The following is a 21,498-nucleotide window of genomic DNA, read 5'->3' on the forward strand; positions in this document are numbered from 1 at the left end:
ACACTCATAGCTGCTAAGAAGCTTCTAGTCTTTCTAGTCTCAGTGGGCAAAAGTAAAAAAGAATAACATGGGCAAAGGTGTGGGCACAGACGCTGGTATAAAGGCAATCAGAAACACAAAGTGGAACTGGCAAAAGGCATTGTTTCTTTATTACCTAGACAACTGGCTATGTATCCATCCATCCAACCCTCATTAACAACCTCTGCTTACAGCTAGCTCTCAGACCTCCCCAGTTCTGGAAGGCACCGTTTCTGTCCATTCTAGTGCCTTCTGCAGGGAGTGAGTTTATGGGAGGCATGAGACACAAACCTTAGGGACCCACTGAGCTGAATCTGAGTCTCCCTTTAGGCTCCTCACTCCTAGCTGTTCTGCCTCGCTAGCTGCCCCAGGCCAGGTCAGAGCTGGAGTGAAGTTGAGAAGCTGGGAAACTTGAAGTCTTTCTGCTTAACATCAAAATGTCCCTGCACTGCACTGCTGGAAATGGGAACCACGGCCCTGACATCTACAGGTCAAGAAGGTGAATGGGGGTAAAATCTACCACATACCGATGGGGACCATGATGGTACAGCTGAAAAGCAAGGTGGTGAGTGTAAAGCACGAAAGCCTTGGAGCCAGACACAAACCTGAAACCTCAGACTTCTCATATGTGCAATGGGGATATAATACCTGTAATATTTGCAACATATGTGAATATTAAAGGAACTAATGCTCAGAAGGTGCTTGGCATAGAACCTGGCATATAAGAAATGTTTGATAGGGGCCGGGATTGATGGCTCACACCTGTAATCCCAGCACTTGGGAGGCTAAGGAGGGTGGATCATTTGAGGTCAGGAGTTCGAGACCAGCCTGGCCAACAGGAGAAACCCCATCTCTACTAAAAATACAAAAATTAGCCGGGTGTGGTGGCGCACACCTGTCATCCCAGCTACTTAGGAGGCTGAGGCAGGAGAATTGCTTGAACCCAGGAGGCAGAGGCTGCAGTGAGCCAAGGTCACACCATTGCACTCCAGCCTGAGCACCAGAGACAGACTCCCTCTCAAACAAAACAAAACAAAAGTGTTCATGTTCAATAAATTATAGCTAAGATGATCATTGTTATAGTTTACTATCATGTGAGATTCACTAGATCCTGAGGTAGAAGCAAAATAACTTTCCTGCTTTTGCTATCCCTCCTGCCTAGTAAAGAAAAAAGAAACACAAATAAGCCAAGAGCTGGGAGCAAGCAGTGAAGCCAAGTGACTGTTCAAATCCCTGATCATGGCCCACTCATAATCAGCTGCTCAGGGTGTGGGCCTCTCACCTGTGCCTGAAGGAAGGAAGAGAACTTGTGTCCACTGGGCACTGTGAGCAATGTGTTGTTTATAGATGTGATCTCAGGTAATCTTTGCCTCATGATGCTGCTGGAGGTGGATTTAATTTAAATCATTTTACAGATGGGGAAATAGAAGCTTAGAGATGAACGGACTTGCCTGAGGTCACACATCCAGGAATAGTCCTAGAGTTAATAAAACTTGGATCTGTCAACACCACAGCCCTTGCGTTTGCTGCAAACATTAATCACACTGTCCCGCAAAAGAAAATGTCTAAGCCTTTCTAACACCGTTAAACCAACGTTTTTTGAAAGTTGATTTGGGAAAGGAACAACAGCAAAAAAACTAAACAGTGTGTTAAAATGTCTATGAAGTTAAATTAGAATTAGAGACAAACATGATTCACAAATGCATCAGATAGAGTCCACAAAGGTTTCTATTTTGAGGAATTTACCTCTGTGTTCAAGGCTGAAATGAACAGAGAACGGGCAGGCTGTCTTTGCCAAAGGAAATTGGGCACTGTCTCTACAAGGCTGGTGACTTGAAACCAAACTCTGACCATTGGCATCTGAGTGGCTTCACTGCTGCCAAGAGGTGGTGACTCTGTTTCTAAGAATACAAAGTACTACAGAAGGTGCCCTGGAGACCACAGCATTGAAACAGACAGACCACCTTCTCCCCTTTATTCAACCTGGGTAGGTCAGGAATCCCTCTGTCCCCAAATCCAGAAGGCTGAAAGGAAGAAATCTGTATGTTGGGTTCAAGTTTTAATGAAATTAATTCTAAAAACCCTTTGGTGAGGCTCTATTTCCAGTCTTGCCAGTTCTCCTTATAAGGGAAGTGGGCCAAGGTGGATTATTTATTTGCTTCTCTCCTTCCCAAATAAATCTCGTTTCTTCTCCAGCAGTGGTGGTTTCCCAAAAAGTGAAGGTGGCACATGGAACAAAAAAAGGGCAATTCTATTCTATGGGGCACAAAACAAATACTCATAAAAGAAAACTGGCATTTGGGAGCAAGATATGAGCAGAAAAAGGGTGAATGTCAATGACTCACATATGCAAGGCCCAAGACTAGATTTCCTCAATATCCAAAACACAGGCTAATTTTGACTTCTCCAAAAGAGTCCCCTAGGCACTCAGTAGAGGCACAACTGATTTTCAACATCTCAGGGTCAATGATGGAAAAGGTACTCACTCTGCCTGTTTCTTTTACAGATTTCAGTAGAATGAACCAGTACACCTATCATCTATCATATATGCCAGGCACTGTGCTAGGCACCAGGAATCCATGAGCTAACAACAAAGTGCTCATCTTCGTAGAACCTACAAAGTGACTGTACAGAGCAAGCTTATTGCCTCTATACTTAGAACTGTATCTTTCCCAAATAAATATATGTTCTCATAAATTCCTACGGAGAAGATGGGGATAATAAAGACAGTCAACACCACTTCTACATATCACATGAACTAAATTAGCATTTACCTGCTCTTTTTATAAGAATGACCTTATTCTCCAGCATTAAACATACAGTATTGTTCATTAGCAAGGGGAAAACGTGGAAATCACCTAGAAAATATGAATAAAGTTCACAAGTCCACGGCAAAAACCATAATGAACACCAAGTTATCCATTACACATGAAAGTAGAATACTCTTTCAGATATTTAAGGTTCAGAAACTGACCTTCCTTGCAACTTGTTCCCAGGGAGCTATAGGAGGATATGTTTCTACAAAATGATGGAATAAATGTTAAAAAGAGATGGGGCCTAACATAGAAGAAAGGTAAAGAAACCAGCCAGGTCAGCAACCAGTCCAGAGTGGATCCGTGGAGCTGAGGATGCCTGGCAGGATGTCACCAAGAGAACAGACCTGATTTATATCACACCATCTGGAGAAGAGTATGAATTCTCCTGGAAACTTTGAGGATGAATTGCTGTAGCTACGTAAAACTGAACAATTTTTTAAAAAGACAACCATATACCCCAGAAAAAAAAGTTTTACAATTAAGGAAATGGTTCCAATATATAATATTAACCATGCTGTGTGCAAAATTTATATGGGTTTGTAAAATTAACTGACTGTTAATTTTTTTTAATGTGATATAAGCACATGGGGGACTGAAAGGAAGACGGGGGGGGCACATACTAAATTTAGAGAACTAAATCGTAGTCTTCTATGTTAAGAAGTCAATAGATGATGTCTAAAATTAATAGAATGAGATATACAGTATAAGCATGTTATTTAGAAATGTGGAGGTAAATACATTAATACAAAGAAATGGCTGAAAAGGCTGCAAGCAATGGTCCCCAAAAAGTAGAACTGGGAGGTGAGGAGCCATGAAGCAGCAGAATACTGCTTTTCCTATGGGCCACATGCTTCAATCTGGCTTATACAATTATTTTATTAAATAAACCACCAATCAAAAACTATCTTGAAAGATTATGGAGTTTTTCTGAGGAACGGAAAGAACCATAAAAGGAAGCAAAAAACATTATTTCAGGATGTTTATTCTGTGTTAGCCACAAGTTCCTTGGGCTTTAAAGGAGCTCGGGTCAGACTGCAAAGCTTTCCTACAGCTCAAACGCTCAGGACAGCTGGACAGGAGCTGGGACGCTTGTCTGCAGGAAGGGTTCACCAAAAAGACAGATGTTGCACCAGTAAAACCCTACCTGGATCAAGGATGCTACGCAGTACCTGATACCATCTTAATATGTGGATTTCTATTTTGACTTGGAGAAATGTCCATTTTCTCTTTGTATTGCTATAATCCCTCCAGTTATTCTTCATAACAGTTGCAAATAATAATAAAGGTGAATGCAACCCTCGAAACACAACCATTCATTGCAAAGGGCTTCTGAGATACCCGGGGGGTTTAATAAAGGACTTTTGTCTTCCTTCAAAGCTGCTCTACAAGGTCACTTTGTTTCCTGGTCCCTGCTGTTCTTTGCTGCGTAGGGAGCCTGCAGTGAGGAGTGATGAACACCTGGACTGTGGTGTCAGGTGGGATCTGGGTTTCAATCCGAGCAGTGGCACCACTTCCTGAGTCATCCAGGGCAAGTGATTATAGTCCTCTCTCTCTGCTGCAGTTGCCACATCCATAGTGGAAATATGTATATTTAGTAGAACTATAATGCAGGAATAATAATAGTACCTACTGTACTGGAGTGTCAAGAATATTAAATGAGATAATGCAAGGAAAACACGTAACACTGTACATAGCACGTAATTTGCTGTTGTTATTACTTTCCGGAAGAATCATGATGTTTCTTTCCTTTGGATGAAATAATGTGAAATCAATACTGTCCCTGATAACAAAAACCTGGACATACTAAAACTTAAAGCAGGAATGAAGAGAGGGAAAGTTTCAGACTCATTAAGGCGATTTCTACTGTTCTGATGTTACCATCGGTGCTAGGGTAGTGGAAGTGTTGGGAAGCCTTGTGGGGTCTGGCCTCCGCATTTCCCTCAGGCACACAGTACCCTCTCCAGATACCTGCTTCCTACCTTCCTCTTAGGCATGCAAAGTCTGTTCCCAAAAGTGGGGTGGGGACAGCCTAGGAGGTTGTCCATCACTGTAGATGAAACAAACCACAACAGTACAACTTCCAACAGGGGTCACTGGGGCTTTTTTCTCTTTTTTTTTTTTAAAGGACTGCCAATACATTCTAGATGTATTGAATCTAGATGTATTGAACTGTTGAAGGCAGTTCAATCTTTGTGGAAAAGGAAGAAAAAGCCCTACAAATCTGCTAGTCCTCGGCATCTGCGAGGTGCCCTCAGACACACCGGGTTCTGCACTGCACCGTCCAACCTGAAGATGGCAGTCTTTTCCTAAATTTGTTCCAAAAATTCTAAGTATTTGAAGAACGTAGTGAAACCTTGAAAAATATGACTGCTGTCAAATAATACCAAGAAAAAAATTATAATCCACTTAGGAATTTAAAGAAATCAAGACAAATAACTCATGTCAAGGGATGCTAATGTACAAGCTGGAACAGAACAAGGACAAATGGCCTACATTTACTTCTTGTCACGGTCCTGCCCGGAATGTCTGTCCACCTACCCCCTAGGGCAGGCTGGGCAGCCTGTGGTGGCCCCTGGGGGGACAGAGAACGGCTGCGGAGCCAAGCCAAGAAAGGTTGCCGCACATTCAGCCCAGGAGCTTGCCTGTGCTCACGGTTCCTGCCCAGGAGAAAGTGAATCTGAAGTGAGTTCTCTCCTCAGCTCACTGTTCAGGGCACCAGCCCTGTTCTGGCCACTTGGCCCTGATATGCCACTTCATCCCATGCCCCTCGCTCTTCCCATAGAGAAACATCATTGGAAACAAGGAGCAAGTGAATCCCTCCTTCCGGGATCTCACACCGAGATGCATCCTTCCCACCTCCCACTCCAAGCACCATCTCCACAAAGGGGCTGCTGCTTCCTCAGACAGGAGTGTGTTTTCCCCACAGAAGTGCAGCTGAAAGCCCCACCGACTGAGTGAGCAACCAGGAAGGTGCGTGGGGTGCGGACCTGCCAAAGAAAGCAGAGGGGGCCTGACTGGGGCCTCTGTGAAATGTCTATAGAACCCAAATTTCCAGACGCTTTCAGTGGCCTCCTTCCCAAAGGGTAATGAAGAAAGAGGGGAAGTGGCCAGAGCATCTCAGAAACACTGAGTACAAAGCACAGGCTGCTGCCACAAGAGGGTGTGCCTTGGGCCTGGAGGGGCTTGCAGGTGGCTCGGCAAGGGCTCAGGATTGTGAGGGGTATGGGGGCGCTCCACACTGAGCCATCATCTCCTTCCCCAGGAGACACTCCGTCTCCTATGTCCTACTGGAAGACCAGGCTTGGAAAAACATAAGAAAAACCTAAGACACATTCAAGGACTGAGCACAGCCAACCGTCAGATCAGCTGCAGCCTTCCTCCCCAAACCTGGAAGGCCAAATGTACTTTCCCACCACTTATTCCGAAGCATGAGAAGGGAACATTAATGACACCTGGGTTAGAATATCTAGGGTCTGCTATTTTTGAGCTGAGTGGCTTGAGCCAAGTTGCTTAACCTTCCTGGGCCTTGGCTTCCTCATCTGAGCAGTGATGAACCCTAGCCTGTCTCCAAGGTCAAATTAAACAGTCAATGTGAAAGTTCCGCCCAGGCCACACAGATGCTGGTGACCTGGCTTACTGGCATGAGATCACTTCCAAGCCCTGAATTACAGGAGAGAAGGAGCCTCTTTTCTGAAGGACCAGGAACCAGATTTGTTCAAACAGCCATTCTCCACCCCAAGATGGAGCAACTGCCTCAGCAGCCACTATAAAACTAGGAAGCTTCTCCAGAGACACCGGTGCCCTTCTCTGTCCTGTCCAGGATAAAGGCAAGAACCCTCCTGGCAATCGGGAATTGAAACCTTACTGCTGCTGCTTATTTTTATTTATTTATTTTTTTGAGACAGAGTCTCCTCTGTTGCCCAGGCTGGAGTGCAATGGTGTGATCTCAGCTCACTGCAACCTCTGCCTCCCAGGTTCAAGCGAATCTCCTGCCTCTGCCTCCCAAGTAGCTGGGATTACAGGCACCCACCATCACGCCGAGCTAATTTTTGTATTTTTGTAGAAGTGGGGGTTTCACCATGTTGGCCAGGCTGGTCTTGAATGCCTGACCTCAGGTGACCCACACGCCTTGGCCTCCCAAAGTGCTGGGGTTTACAGGCATGAACCACCACGCCCGGCCGAAACCTTGCTTCTTATCTTGTGTCTCCAACCTAATCCCCATGCACAGCCATCCCCCTCTTCTTTCTTCCACAGGCCTCATCAATGTCATATTTCCTTAGAGCTGTCCTGGTCACATTTTCCAAACCAAGACAGGATCTGTGTTCTGACAACGGAATTTTAGTTGATCTGTAAATTTAGGCCATTGAAAGAAGTATAAAAATGTGAAATTAAATCATCCTTGGGCCCACATTTGACCAACTGCCTTTACGAAAAAGAATCATGTTATCTGCAGGATATATTTACAGACCTTCCATGCGGGCTCAACCACAGGCCTGCCAGTCCCCCAGAGGGGAGACCTTGGGCTCCCTCTGACTATGAAGACTGCTAACTCCCATGTCCACATCCAGGAGGTCCAGCCCCTTGGAATAAAGATAAGGGCCAGGACACCAGGCAGCAAAACTCCCTTCCTTCTGGCTGAGGGGGCTGCCATCACAAAGCCCAGGTGACCCTTCAGGAACTCTCTCCTCTCCTGGGGCCCAAATCAAATGTCCGTCTGTGAATGGAGAACCATCCCTGCCCTTCCCATTTTCCCAGATAATGGGGTAAGTGTCATTTTCTCATACACTATGAAATTCAGACAAAGTTCAAATAGTCAACCCTGCCATCTATTAGCCAGGTCCCAGATGAAGTTACTTAAACTCTCTGAGCTTTCCTGTCTCCAGTAAGTATTTCAACAAGCTTATTTTGAGAATGAAAGGCAAAAGCATTATCACCAAGTCAGTTCTTAGCAATCCTGCTTCCTCCTCTATTCCAGGACTCTTCAAATTTTATCAGCATCCTTGGTCTCAAACACCCAGTCATTACAATTTATCCTCCTCTTCTCACAGCTCATTAATCCACAAGGCTTTTTAATTTTATCTCCATAACATCTCTCCCCTCTGCCATTTCCTCAGCCACGGCCCCTGCCTTGGTTTGGTCCTCATCAGCCACCGGCTGGTTGACAGTATAGTTTCCTCCAGTCCCTGCTCTCACCTGATGCAGCCATCGTTTTCCTGAAGCACAAATCAGATCACATCCTCTCTTAAAAAGCAGGGTGGGGTGGGAGAATACATGTATTCATGTTAGATTGCATATGCATTAAAATCACTACAAAGCCTCATAAGAGAATAGTAACAGTGGCTACCTACTTAAGGGTAGGATAGGAATGAGAAGGAAGAGACATCTCCCTTCCATTCTCTTATGCTTGGAGATTTTTTGACCACATAAATTTACTACCTTTATGAAAAGTTTAATTGACTTTAAAAATTAATTGAGGCCGTGCATGGTGGTTCACATCTGTAATCCCAGCACTTTGGGAGGCTGAGGCAGGTAAATCACTTGAGGTCAGGAGTTTGAGACCAGCCTGGCCAACATGACAAAATCTTGTCTCTACTAAAAATACAAAAATTAGCCAGGCATGATGGTGCATGCCTGTAATCCCAGCTACGTGGGAGGCTGAGGCAGGGGAACTGCTTGAACCTGGGAGGTGGAGGTTGCAGTGAGCCAAGCTTGCGCCACTGCACTCCAGCTTGGGCAACAGAGCACAACTCTGTCTCAAAAGTAATTGAAAAATATTGACTCCTGTTACAATTTCAGTAGAGTCCAAAGCACCTAGTGAGCACATTCTCACAAGCTTGATCCCTGTCCAGAGCTCTGGCTCAATTTCCTTTCACATTACTGTAAGACATACAGGTTCAGAGGCATTTGTGGAATGCTCAGTATGTTCAGGGATATTTCTAAATGTAATTATCACAGTGAGCGTGGCAGCGATCCTGCTATGTCCACTTAAGACAGACTGGAAACTGAGGCTGAGCTGAGGTAATTTGCCCCAAATCTCAAACAGCTGCTAAGAATTCTAGTATCAGTCACGTCTTTGCTGCCACTAGAGCATGATGAAAGATAGGCTCTAAAGCAGCAGTCCCCTTTTTAGCACCAGAAACTGGTTTTGTGGAAGACAATTTTCCATGGGTTGGAACAGGAACTCAGAGGGAACCCAGAGTAACCATCTACCGAATGTGGAAGGCCCTCAGAGGTCTGGCCTTGCTTGGGGAGCTCCTAGTTTGCAGGCAGCTGTTTTTAACTTTTGAACTTTGTCTTTATTTCTTCAAAAGTACAGTGACATGGTTAAGAATACAGAGTGGTGGTAAACTTTGGCACAGTCACCATTCTTGGAGGTAGATCTTGATAACTTTAACGTTTCTGAGCCACGGTTCCTTTATGTACAGACTGGACATAATGCTCAGCATACCAAAACAGAGCTCATAAGTGCTGGTGATGATCATTATTGACATAATATATAAGTAAGTTGCTTGGCTGGGCTTACACCTGTAATCCCAGCACTTTGGGAGGCCGAGGTGGGTGGATGGCTTGAGCCCAGGAATTCAATACCAGCTTGAGCAACATAGTAAAACCCCATTTCTACTAAAAATACAGAAATCAGCTGGGTGTGGTGGTGCATGCCTGTATTCCCAGCAACTTGGGAGGCTAAGATGGGACAATCCCTTGAGCCTGGGAGGTCGAGGCTGCAGTCAGCTGTGATTGTGCCACTACATTCCAGCCTGGGCAATGCAGTGAGACCCTGTCTCAATTAAAAAAATAAAAATAAATGAGTTTCATATGTTGAGCGAACGTGTGCCTCCCCTGATCGGGTTTGTTCCTCTACTGTATCATGGAACTTCTCTTCTGCAAGGCAGTGACTGCTTCCTCAAAATCTAAAGAGAACAATCTCTTTGCCTCTTTCTCCACCCCCAACTCTCCCCTCCTCTGGTTGTGTAACTCCTAAGTAAATCCTTTCTGTGCTCTCTTCCTGGCTCCTGCTCACTATGGCATCCACATCACAACAGGCATGAGACACACAGCCTGGTGCCCGGGCAGTCTGAGCAGGTGGGGGTTTGCCAGCTGCTGCCCTGTGGGGGGCTGGAGGAACCCGCCGTGCCCCAGAATTGAGGTGGAGGAATCACTCCAGGCTTTATCAGGAAAACCACTCCCTGTGTACTTTCAGGATTCAGCTGACAGCTCAGCCAGGCCGAGTTTTCATCTGCCTAACTTGGCCTCTAGAAACTGGACCCTGATTTCAGGGAGGCCCCTTTTAAACAGCCCACCTTGGGTGGAGGATATCACACTTAACACTTGAGGTCCTTTGATATGCAACACTGAAATCATGTACAAAGTATATTTCCAACTAAAATAGTCTTTGTTTTTTACACTCTTCCTTCCTTTCTTCACCCTCTGCTGTTTTTCTCTTAGCTTCTAGTAGAGCCAAAGGTAACAGAGGGACTGACTCGCTGGTTCTCCTCCAACATAAACCACCACCAACTTGGGGAAGCTGCCGTCTGGTTTACACATGACACAGAGCCAGCAGGGGGCGATCATCCCCCTAATTATTCGCCCATTAGCTCCTCATGGCCCTGGGCTACAAAAACAGACTACTCATCAGATACAAATGGACCATACAGCCTTTTGGTCACAATCTCAGGATGTGGAGTCAACAGACCTGGATCTGAATCCTACTTCCCATGTCAGTTGTCTATCTAACACTGGGCAAGCTACTTCATAAGGATTACATAAGATAATGCATAGTGTTGGCACACAGAAAATATTTAGTAAATGTTGGCCATCACTATCGCTAGAAGTGGTAGGGTTGTGAGGAAGTCTTCAGTGTTGGCAAGGGTGACATATGTGGTGAGCCAACGAGTAAATTTCAGAAAATGCTGGTTCTAAGGCCACTTCAGACTAAGGAGGAGACAAACTAAGGTTCTTCTCTTGGCTTTGTTGGTACCAAAGTATGCAACCATGTCTTTTTTTGAGACGGAGTTTCACTCGTCACCCAGGCTGGAGTGCAGTGGCGTGATCTCGGCTCACCGCAACCTCCACCTTTTGGGTTCAAGTGATTCTCCTGCCTCAGTCTCCCGAGTAGCTGGGATTATAGGTACCCTCCACCATGCCCAGCTAATTTTTGTATTTTTAGTAGAGATAGGGTTTCACCATGTTGGCCAGGCTGGTCTTAAACTTCTGGCCTCAAGTGACCCACCCGCCTTGGCCTCCCAAAGTGCTGGGATTACAAGCGTGAGCCATCGCACCCAGCCAGCAATCAAGTCTTATCTTCTCTTAAGAGATGCTACAGGCAGGCTGGGGTGCAGAGCTGGCTACTGTAAGGCAGCATCTCTCCAAGCCTCTTCTGTAGAAGGGAATAGAATAACCTACCTCACAGAGCTCAATAAAGATGAAAGAAGTCACTAATGACAAATAGCATGGAACCTGGCTACATAATTTCTTTTTTTGCCAGCACTACCTATAAGTTCTCTTCTCTACTAAAAATATTTTATAACCCCTTGGGTCTAATGAGCCTAAGCCGTTACAAAGAAGTAGGGGGAAACATATGTACATGTCTGTCTGTAACAAACATCTAGAGAATCCAAATGCAAAGTTTAACTTATTTAGGGCCCTTTAATTATTGGTCACTTTGTTCGCTTATCAAATTAATGTGGTTAATGCTGGATGTTAAATTTTAAGTACTGTATGCCCAAATTTGTTAAAATGTATCAGCTGAGTTTATTTTAGATGGCCTTAATGTTTCTGTTGTTGGAACAAAAATATAGCAAAATTAAAGTCTGAGAAGTCACAAAAACTCTAAGAGCCAAAGAAACTATCTACCTGATACAAATTTTTCAGTGTAACCTTAGCCCTGAAGTACCATTATACCTTCCTTGATTGTAATAGCACCTTGTGTTTGTCCAACAAAGCACACAGTATATAACTTGAGAGGCTGGTACTTAAGATACTGTCAAATGCTTTAAATAATTTTATTAATTCTCCATCACTTCAACTGGTCAGCCACCACTTTTTCCCTCTAGTACAAGAACCAACCTTCAGGCCCTCACATGTCCACTAAAATCAAATATAGATCCTATTAACAATCTGCGGCCGGGCGCAGTGGTTCACGCCTGTAATCCCAGCACTTTGGGAGGCTGAGGCAGGCAGATCACGCGGTCAGGAGATCGAGACCGTCCTGGCTAACACGGTGAAACCCCATCTCACTAAAAATACAAAAAAATTAGCCAGGCGTAGTGGTGGGTGTCTGTAGTCCCAGCTACTTGGGAGGCTGAGGCAGGAGAATGGTGTGAACCTGGGAGGCGGAGCTTGCAGTGAGCCAAGATCGTGCCACCGCACTCCAGCCTGGGTGACAGAGCAAGACTCTGTGTCTCAAAAAAAAAAAAAAAAAATCTGCCACTTTCATTTGCATATATTAAATCATTTGTGTTCAACTGAAGAATGAGTGTTTGTAACATAGGAATATCAGAAGCGACACCAACAACAGTGACTGAGGATAGGCAAAATAATTTCACAGCAGTGACTGAGCTCTGGCTGGTAATGTCTAATGCGCACCACTTAGTATCATAATACAAGCCAGAAACATCAACATATCTATTGGGGGTATTATTATTTTCTGAAATTATATACTTTAAATCCAAAAAGCAAGTAACTTTCAATTGTGAAGAAGGTTGGGGCATGGCAGTGCATAACTGTAGTCCCAGCTACCCGGGAGCCTGAGGCATGAGGATCACTTCAGCCCAGGAGTTTGAGGCCAGCCTGGGCAACACAGTAAGACCCCATCTCAAAAAAAAAAAATCGGTTGTGACAAAGGACCATTATTCCACATAAGCAGTTAGCATCCCCTGACGTACTGGGTATTTATGTGCTTGGGTAGTTCTTGTGTTCTCCACCCAAGTGTGGGCTCCATGAGAAAAAGAACTTTGTTTTGTTCACTGCTGAATTTCTAACACCTGAAACACTGGCTGGCGTGTAGTAGGTGCTCAAAAAATACTTGTTAAATAAATTCTAATTTCTCCCAATCCCCAATTCATGTTCCCTAAAATATAACTATCTTTCTCAAAGGACCCAAGGATGTTACACCGGGCCTTCCTTTCATTCCAGGGCCTTTTAAGTCACGTGTTGGAGTCTATGTAAGTCAAGCTTTTTTATTCAACAACAGCAGGCCAGATGCAGTTTACCCATTCAGATTATTATATGTATCCCGAACGTACCTGAAACACTTACCTCTGGCCTCTACTCTAGCAACTTAGTGGGCCTTGACTTTCCTAAAACAGTCACCGATTTAATATACTGCTACATACACTTCAGCTTCATCACCTCTGGAATATTCTGCTCCCTTATTCTCTCCCTGTCCAATCCTCCACCTTTCAGCTTAAGGGCTACTTCCTCAAGGAAGCTTGCCCTGTTTCCTGTTACTCACAGCGTTCAGTATTCTTCCTTCCTAGAAGTCACAGCACTTTGCAATGATCTCTCAGATAATAACCTGTTTCGTGTCTGTCTCCGCTGTCAGGCATTATACTCCCCAGGGGCCGAGGCTGTGGCCGTCTGGGTAGCGATGAGCCCCTCTCCTGTGCAGCTTCTTGCACATGCAGGTGCACATGAATGTTTGCAGAATGGTCTGAATGATTCAAAATGTTTAGCCCAACAAATACTAACAACAAAAAGAGGCAATTGAGCCTTCTGGGCCCTAAGAGGTCCATAACTGGAGAGCACAGTTAACAATGAGGGAGCTACCAGGTTATTTTAATTTCTTTAAAAAAAAGAGAATTTTTATAAATGATTCCACAGTATTTTAACCAGGGAAGCAAAAATCATGTGGGGACTTTTGCCTCCCAGTGTCTTGGAGTTGTTTCCTAAAAAAAACAGTCACATGCAAAGAAAAATTTGCTTACACAGGAGATATTCAGACTGAAAAGACAATTCAAGCCCAGGCGCAGTGGCTCACGCCTGTAATCCCAGCACTTCGGGAGGCCGAGGCGGGCGGATCACGAGGTCAGGAGATTGAGACCACCCTGGCTAACATGGTGAAATCCCGTCTCTACTAAAAATACAAAAAAAATTAGCCAGGCGTAGTGGCGGGAGCCTGTAGTCCCAGCTACTCGGGAGGCTGAGGCAGGAGAATGGCGTGAACCCGGGAGGTGGAGCTTGCAGTCAGTGGAGATCACGCCACTGCACTCCAGCCTGGGCAACACAGCGAGACTCTGTCTCAAAAAAAAAAAAAAAAAAAAAAAAAAAAAAAAAAAAACAAAGACAATTCAAGAGACCCTCAAAACTGGGAGGTGATCTTTTACGATAGTGAAAAGGATACAATGAAATACAAGATTTGGGCTCCTGGTTCCCTCTGTTTACTGACTAGATATCTTAAGTCATTTAGTATGTCTGGGCCTCAGTTTCTTTATCTGTAAAATGGGGCAAACAGAACCTATCATGGGGAAAACAGAACCTATCTGATGGGGCACTATAAGGACAGAATGAAATACTCAACCACAAAGTACTCTGTAAACAACAAAGTGTCATGGAAACACCAGTTACAAGAGGCAGAAGCAGTATCTGGGCCAAAGCCCAGCCTTCAACCAAAGAACTATGTATGCTTCCCAGAAAGAACCAGCAGCACAGAGTCACGCAGGGCATCTTTCAGTTTGTCTTAATGCCTTCCACCTAGATGGATTTACCCCTCACCATCAATATTCCTGTTAGCCACTCAGCTGCTTGGAAGGAGTCATCCAGTTGGCCTTTTCTTCTCTTTCCTGGTCTCAATAGCCCCATTTTCTTATACCTGTCCTGATGGGCCCAATTTACATTCCTTCCCTCATTTTTCCCCCTAATTTGGAAGCAGCTCTATCTTTCCACCAGCTCCCAAAGTTCACGATTTGTGGACAAAGACATCAGTGCGCCACATGTGAGTCCTCCACTCTGGTGATGGCTGGTCAAGCCCCTCTGCCCCATGCGAGGCCTTCCCTTAAGGTGAAGTGCAAACACTCCCGTGAGAGGTCACCTCCAATTGTTCAGCATCTCGGTTATCTACCACAGGCTCTTAACTCATTCCTGACACTTTCTCGCGATAATAGAAATGACATTAAGGCAGGCAACACACAGACAGCATGGGACTTAGGAGATGGGAAGGATAGGGTGAGATAGAGAATGTGGCAAGAGTTGGTGAGGATCTCAGAGACAAACTAAGGATTCCTTCAGTTTTTGCCTTGGGCTCACCCACACACAGATGCAACGCTCACACTCACAGCCAAGGAGTGGGTGTGAAGAAAGGGTACGGGGCTTGCTGGGTGGGAAAGAAGGGAGGATCACATATGTATGGGAAATGCCTGGCTGAGAAACAATGGGACGATGGGTACAAGATAGGGGTGGGGGAGGTAGCAAAGAAGAAAGTGACAAATAAGAGTCCAGATGCCAATGTTACTGGTATTTACGATATTATAATGCACTGCACTCTATGGCAAACTGTTAAAGTGTCATTTTGTTACTTCTTCTTTTTTTTTTTTTCTTTGAGATGGAGTCTCGCTCTGTCGCCAGGCTGGAGTGCAGTGGCGCGATCTTGGCACACCGCAACCTCCGCCTCTTGGGTTCAACCAATTATCCTGCCTCAGCCTCCCAAGTAGCTGGGACTACATGGGCATTGCCATGTATTTTTAGTAGAGACGGGGTTTCACTATGTTGGTCAAGATGATCTTGATCTCCTGACCTCGTGATCTGCCCACCTTGGCCTCCCAAAGTGCTGGGATTACAGGCGTGAGCCACCATGCCTGGCCACTTCTTCTTAAGAAGTTGTTCTTAAGAAGAGAACAATTTGCTATCTTGAGAAAACAGAGTTGGAAAGAGAGTATGGAATAACAGCTAAATGTTTACGCTTTAGAGTTTTCAGGACCTGAGCTTGAATCTCTAATCCATCAGAGATTAACTGTGTGACTTTGGGAAAGTTACTTACGCTCTCTGTTTCCTCATTTGTTGGTCAGTACCTAGCTTCCTAGGGTTTTTATGAAGATGAATTGTGATCATATATCTAAATAACTCTGCATGGGACCAGGCATATGGCAAGGCTCAATAAATGTTACTTCTTGTTAAATTTTACAAAACATAAGAGCTTGTAAATGTCCCTCTCTCTGACTCATGTATTCCCTACAGCACCTCGGGGTCCAGGACAGTAATACACCTCCTACTCTGCTGTTTTCTACAAATCTGCCAATAGGAATCCCTTTTTACTTAATCAAAAAGCTATTCTTTCCTAGACCCATTTTCACACGGGATATGTGTCAGGCAGGGGGCAGGGGTAAAGGACGAAAGAAAGAGAAGCAAGGAGGTAAACAGTAAAGGGAAAGAAATCCTGGATTCAAGACACACCTCTCTGGGCACACTCACCGAGTCTGGGTCTCGCTGCTGCTCGAGAAAAGCTGAAAATTCCACCAGGCGAAGCTTGGTTGTGCCAATGGAGCGACCTTGCCAGGCAGGGACTGAAGGAGCTGGGGCCGATGCAGGCTCAAACCCTGAAAAAGCAATCGTCACCTTTGATGCTGGTCACTCACCTCCCCTTGGGCCTCAGGCAAATACTGGAACAGGGCTCTACAGATGACCCAGAAGGAAATGCCAACAGCCCCCTCTCCACCAGATCTGGCAGGGAGAACTCAGATGATAGATGCTAGCTGAGGACCCTAGTGATGGTGAACAGTCAAATAAGCACAAAGCACGTGTTCCTCATTAAGCCAACTTCAGCTAAGGTTAAGGGCTGTAGTATGAGGACATCTAATCCTGGACCAAGGGGTCTACTTGGGGACCATGCCAAGAATGACAGGACAGTGAGAAGTGAATGCTTCCAAAGAGTTCCTGTGAGACCCGGACATGCCGTGCACTTCTTGTGTTTGTCCACGTTCCTTAAGACTGTGGTCACGAGCACCACAGAATATTCTCTCTGAATGTTCCATAGTACTCGGGCACAGGGCAATATGTGAAAGCATTTTCAGTTTGGGGAATCCATAAGGAAGAGCAGTGACTTTTATACTGTACACCTCAAGTAGTGCAAAGGAGTAACTACACACGCACATGGGGATGGGGGGTGCGCTTTGTGGGGAAGGAGACAGGCAGGCTGGACAGATTCATGTTTTCCACTTTGAGCTTCCATGTACTCTCTCCTTAAAAGAAAGGTAGCAGGACCGAAATCTACTTATCTAAGAAAGGGTGAATGAAACCCTATCCAGCCTCGAGACTTAGACTGCCTAATTTGGCCAGTTTATATTGAGGAAGATGCTGCAGCAACCTCGCCTTCTGAGGATAATCCAGCACCTTCAGTGAAAGTGAGGAGGCTTCCTGTTTCTTAAACAAACCATCTGAAAAGCTCTTGGGAGATGACTGAAGGGAATCGGGACCTGGCAGGGGTCACCCCTGTGGCCCTCCTGAGCTCCAGGCTACCCAAGGATCCTGCAAGTCAGGGGCAATGTGCGGCTGTGGCAAAGTTGAGCATCTCTTGACTCTGGGAACGAAGTGCCAGACCCAGCTGTCAGCTGTGTGGGGCTGTGTACCCAAAAAGAAGTTTTAGGGACACTCACCTGGAATGGGGGCTGTGACCGCTGGCTGGATGGGGTAGGCCTGCTGCACAAAAGGCTTGACGCTGGGAACAGAGAGATGGCAGACAGAGTTAGAGATCGCATCTGCAGCAGGGGCTATTACCCAGGCCCCTCTATGACCTCCCAGTGGGAGGTCCTTCACCGCTGTGGTCCCTGCCTGCAGGCAGTAGCACACCCCAGGCAGAGGCAGTTGTTCCATAAACTGAGAGGGACCAGCAGCCAGGTAGGGATCAAACCACCAAGCCTCATTCCAGTTCAATGGGACATGCTAGAAAGACAGCCTGAATTCCTTGTGCTGTGACATCTGCCTTTGAACCTCTGAGGTCAAGCAGTCACCACTTCTAGGCAAAGTGTGGGACATGCTTCAGGCTCTCCTTCTCTAGGCCAAACAGTGCAAGTTTTTTTACAGCATATAGGCAGGATTTCCTTTCTTTTATCCCGAAATAGACCTTATTTTCCAGTTTACTGATCTGTCTTCTCTTGCCCCCAAGGCATCAGTAGGATTTGTCTACTAGCCACCCTACTACAGGGCCGGCCAGAATGAAATAGGCTAGAGGATCACCTGTGCCGCCCTTTCTCAGGCAAGGAAGACCACAGCTCAGCCTTCAATACCATGAAGGAAGAGGGGTCCACTTCTTGCTTCCAGCTGGATGACTGCTAATAATTAAGGTGGGAGTGAGGTGTTTCCAAATCTCCCAGATCCGAAAAGCTAGTCTCTTTCCTGCCAGGGGCCTCAGTAGACAATAAGAAGGGGATGCCTTCTGGGACCTCAGTTTAATGCTCCTTTTTCCTCCAGGCCCTGAGACAGTATGGTCCAGGAAGAGCTCTCCCCAGGTGGGCTGGGACCAGCCCCTAGTTGTCAGTGCCCACCCCTCCTCAGACTTACTCTTGTGAGGATCCTGGCTGCCCTGTTTGAATCATTCCCGGCCAGAACTGGAAGGCAAAATGCAAAGGCCTCAGAATTACGAGTTTACTTCAAAGCATAGTTTAGGATGCCTACGCATCGCAACCCCTGCTAAAAGACAGCAGGTTTGATCACCCAACAGAATCGCTTTCCCAGAGTGCAAATGCAGTCACCACTTGCATAAGACCACAACCTATATCCTTGGACTGGCAACCCAGAGCTTCCCTTAGAGCCTCCTTCCTGAAAATGCCCCCAAGGGCAGACGCAGGCAGCAGCTCCTGTTTTCCTTACACCTAAGCAAAGATCTGGGCATGCTGCAGGGGGTTCACCAATATTTTAACTGACTGATTTATCCATACACCCTCCCTCCATTCTGAAACATTCCCTGCATAATATTCTGCCTCGACAGCACTGAAGGCCCAGCAAGGCAGAGGACAAAGCTTGAACAAGGCCAGGAGCTCCAAGCGGCAATGCAGGCAGCTTCTCTGCAGCGAGCTTCCCTGCTGCGATTGGTGTGGGCTGGAGAGGCAGCATGACATAGAGGAGGGAAAGAGCAGCCTCAAGAGTCAAGCAGCCCTGGGGCTGATTCTTGACATCGCTATCCATTCCACTATGATCTCGGCTATCCAAACTCTTGTTTTGCTACTGAATAACCTCAGCTTTTTCATCTGCAAAATGGCAATGACAATAAGAAGCATTTAAGATTACCTGGAGGATTGAGATTATAACATAATGCTTCTCAGCCTTTGGTAGGTGTCAAAATGTAAATGTTAATAGAATGCCTTGTCCCTTTAGGGGCTAGTTGCCCCTGAAAACAGAGGGGACAGGACCAAGGGCCAGGAAAAAGATAAAGAGAGAAGATGCCTGAGCCCAATCCAGAAAGGTACATTTAATTCCATGTCTTCAGGGACTCAGAATTCCTTCCTCTTCTGATTTTCTCCCTCTTCCTTTTCCTTTTTTCTTTTCTTCTTTTCCTCCTCCTTCTCCTCTCCCTCCCTTTCTCTCTAGCTCTCTCCTTTCCCTCCTTATTTTCACCACTTTAGACTCAGTTATCAGTTGACAAGGCAGCTTTTGCCCTCTCACATACCTGACCCACGTGACAAGAAATGGAGGTGGGAGGCTTAACACTGGCCCATGCCAACCCCAACCCCAGCAGCTGTCATTACTGGACTGAGCTCATGACTTACCCCCGGCGCCCCTGGGAAGGTCGGGCGTGGAATCCCAGGCAGCCCCAGCTTGTTGTGAATGGCAGTGGCCGAGACGATCTGGGCTGAGGACATGGCCGCCATGTGCTGCAGGGCCTTATCCTTTGCAGTCTGATCCTTGAAGGTGACAGTGACACACCAACTTAATACATAACGCATGGCTACCAGGCAGGTTACACAGGCACAGCCACGAGCACATGGACTAAAATACAGAGCCACAAAATAGGCCAAAAAAAAGCAAACATGCATGGATAAATAACACAGCCAGAAGGCTAAACCACACTCAACCTACCGTACCTCTCAACATTTACTGGGAAGACCCAACGGGGCAAGGCTTTTTTTTAGGGATTAAATCCATTTTCCAACACAATGTGAAGCCTCTCAGAAGAGTGGACAACATATTTATTTAGCTTTTCAGCTTCCAGAAGATTTCTCCAATTACTTAAAACATTTAAGGAAGAAAAAAAATAAAGGCCCTGCTTTTAAGCAAATGGATGGGAGGAGGGGTGAGAGGAAAGATGTAGCTGTGGACTGTGGTAGGACCATCCACAGAGCTCAAGGAGCCCTATCTGTGTGTCCTGGCTGTCACAGGGCCATGGTCCCAGGAGCTGCTGGGGTCATGCAAGGCTTGGAAGCCCTGCAGACACCTGGCTGGAGAGGCTCAGAAGCAGCGGGGGATGGGGGTAACAGGGCCAAGCAGCATGCTGGCGGGGTGCATGCTTTCTCAGGTATCCCCGCCATGGGGCTAAGGCTACATGGGTTCGTACTAAAGCCAGGAGTCTAGGGGATGCTACAGGTACGTGGTTTCTCCTTTTCCTAAACGGGTCTTTTCTAGGAAAGCCAAGGCTAATAACACAAAGCTAGCCAAAAAAAGTCTGCCAAGCACAGCTAAAATACAGAATACTCAATTTGGTGAAAATACTTACCATGCTTGTTACCTGGATACAATAATAAACAATTTGTTAAAAGGATTGCATACAACGGAATTTTTTTTTCTTCTTTGGTTAAAAAAAATATATATATATATATATGTGTGTATGTATGTATATGTGTACACAAACATATAATACTTGGGAACGATAAAATGCATAGGGGTATGGGCCTTCTCACATTTTAGGAAAAGGTGATCCAGATGGCTATCTAGAAAGGCAATGATTGAGAAGAGCACCCAACAACAGCAATAATAAAAAACTACCCCCTAACTCCTTTGCACTGGTTCTGTGGCTTCCCCAGGACAGACAGAGAAATAGCCTCCTGGTATGAGACAGGCCTGGTGGGCACAGGCAGGGCTTTGAGCCTTGTAGGCATATAAAGGCTCCCTGTACCAATAGAGGGTCTATATTCCAGGCCCAAATGCCATCAAAGCAAAAACAAAATGGCGACATCAAAATAAAAAGAGTGCTTTCTACCTCCAGGGAACGTCAAAGGGAGCTCCAGGCTAAGACACCAAGTACCAGCAGAGAGGGTGCTTCAATGCTTACTGATATAACCAAAGGTGATAAAAAACACATCAAGGCATCAAAAGCAAGGCCAAAGGAGTTTTTAAAAAATCAAAGCTCATAAACAACTGCTAGGGGCTTCTAAGAAAGATCTGCTAGGTGTTCCCAGGGTGTAGATACTATTTTGCCCTATAACTCTTAGGAAGACCATGTGAATTTCCAAAAAGCTTACATTAACCTTTGAAAAAGAGCCAATAAAGAAAAAGGGAAAGGGGAAGGACTAGGTGTGGTGCTCACACCTATAATCCCAGCACTTTGTGAGGCTGAGGTGGGAGGATTACTTGGGCCAAAGAGTTCAAGACCAGCCTGGGCTACATAGAGAGACCCTGTCTCCACACACACACACACACACACACACACACACACACACACACACACACACACACACACACACACACACACACACACACACACACACACACACACATTAGCCAGGTGTGGTGATGCATTTCT

General features: G+C 45.7%; 1 protein-coding gene across 2 annotated transcripts in view; it reads right to left on the reverse strand.

Moving 5' to 3' along the window:
- Positions 1 to 21,498, reverse strand: part of TEAD1 (TEA domain transcription factor 1) — a 269,285-nt gene that overhangs the window by 45,595 nt on the left and 202,192 nt on the right. For both annotated transcript variants that reach the window (XM_058446633.1, XM_032166581.2), the window contains 4 exons: positions 19,529 to 19,663; positions 18,324 to 18,370; positions 17,420 to 17,481; positions 16,239 to 16,363 (listed from right to left, as the gene is read on the reverse strand). In XM_058446633.1, the coding sequence (XP_058302616.1) occupies positions 16,239 to 16,363; positions 17,420 to 17,481; positions 18,324 to 18,370; positions 19,529 to 19,663 (369 nt within the window). The remainder of the gene's footprint in view (positions 1 to 16,238; positions 16,364 to 17,419; positions 17,482 to 18,323; positions 18,371 to 19,528; positions 19,664 to 21,498) is intronic.

This window comes from Hylobates moloch, unplaced genomic scaffold (assembly GCF_009828535.3).
Source record: "Hylobates moloch isolate HMO894 unplaced genomic scaffold, HMol_V3 SCAFFOLD_11, whole genome shotgun sequence".
Classification (NCBI taxonomy): domain Eukaryota; kingdom Metazoa; phylum Chordata; class Mammalia; order Primates; family Hylobatidae; genus Hylobates; species Hylobates moloch.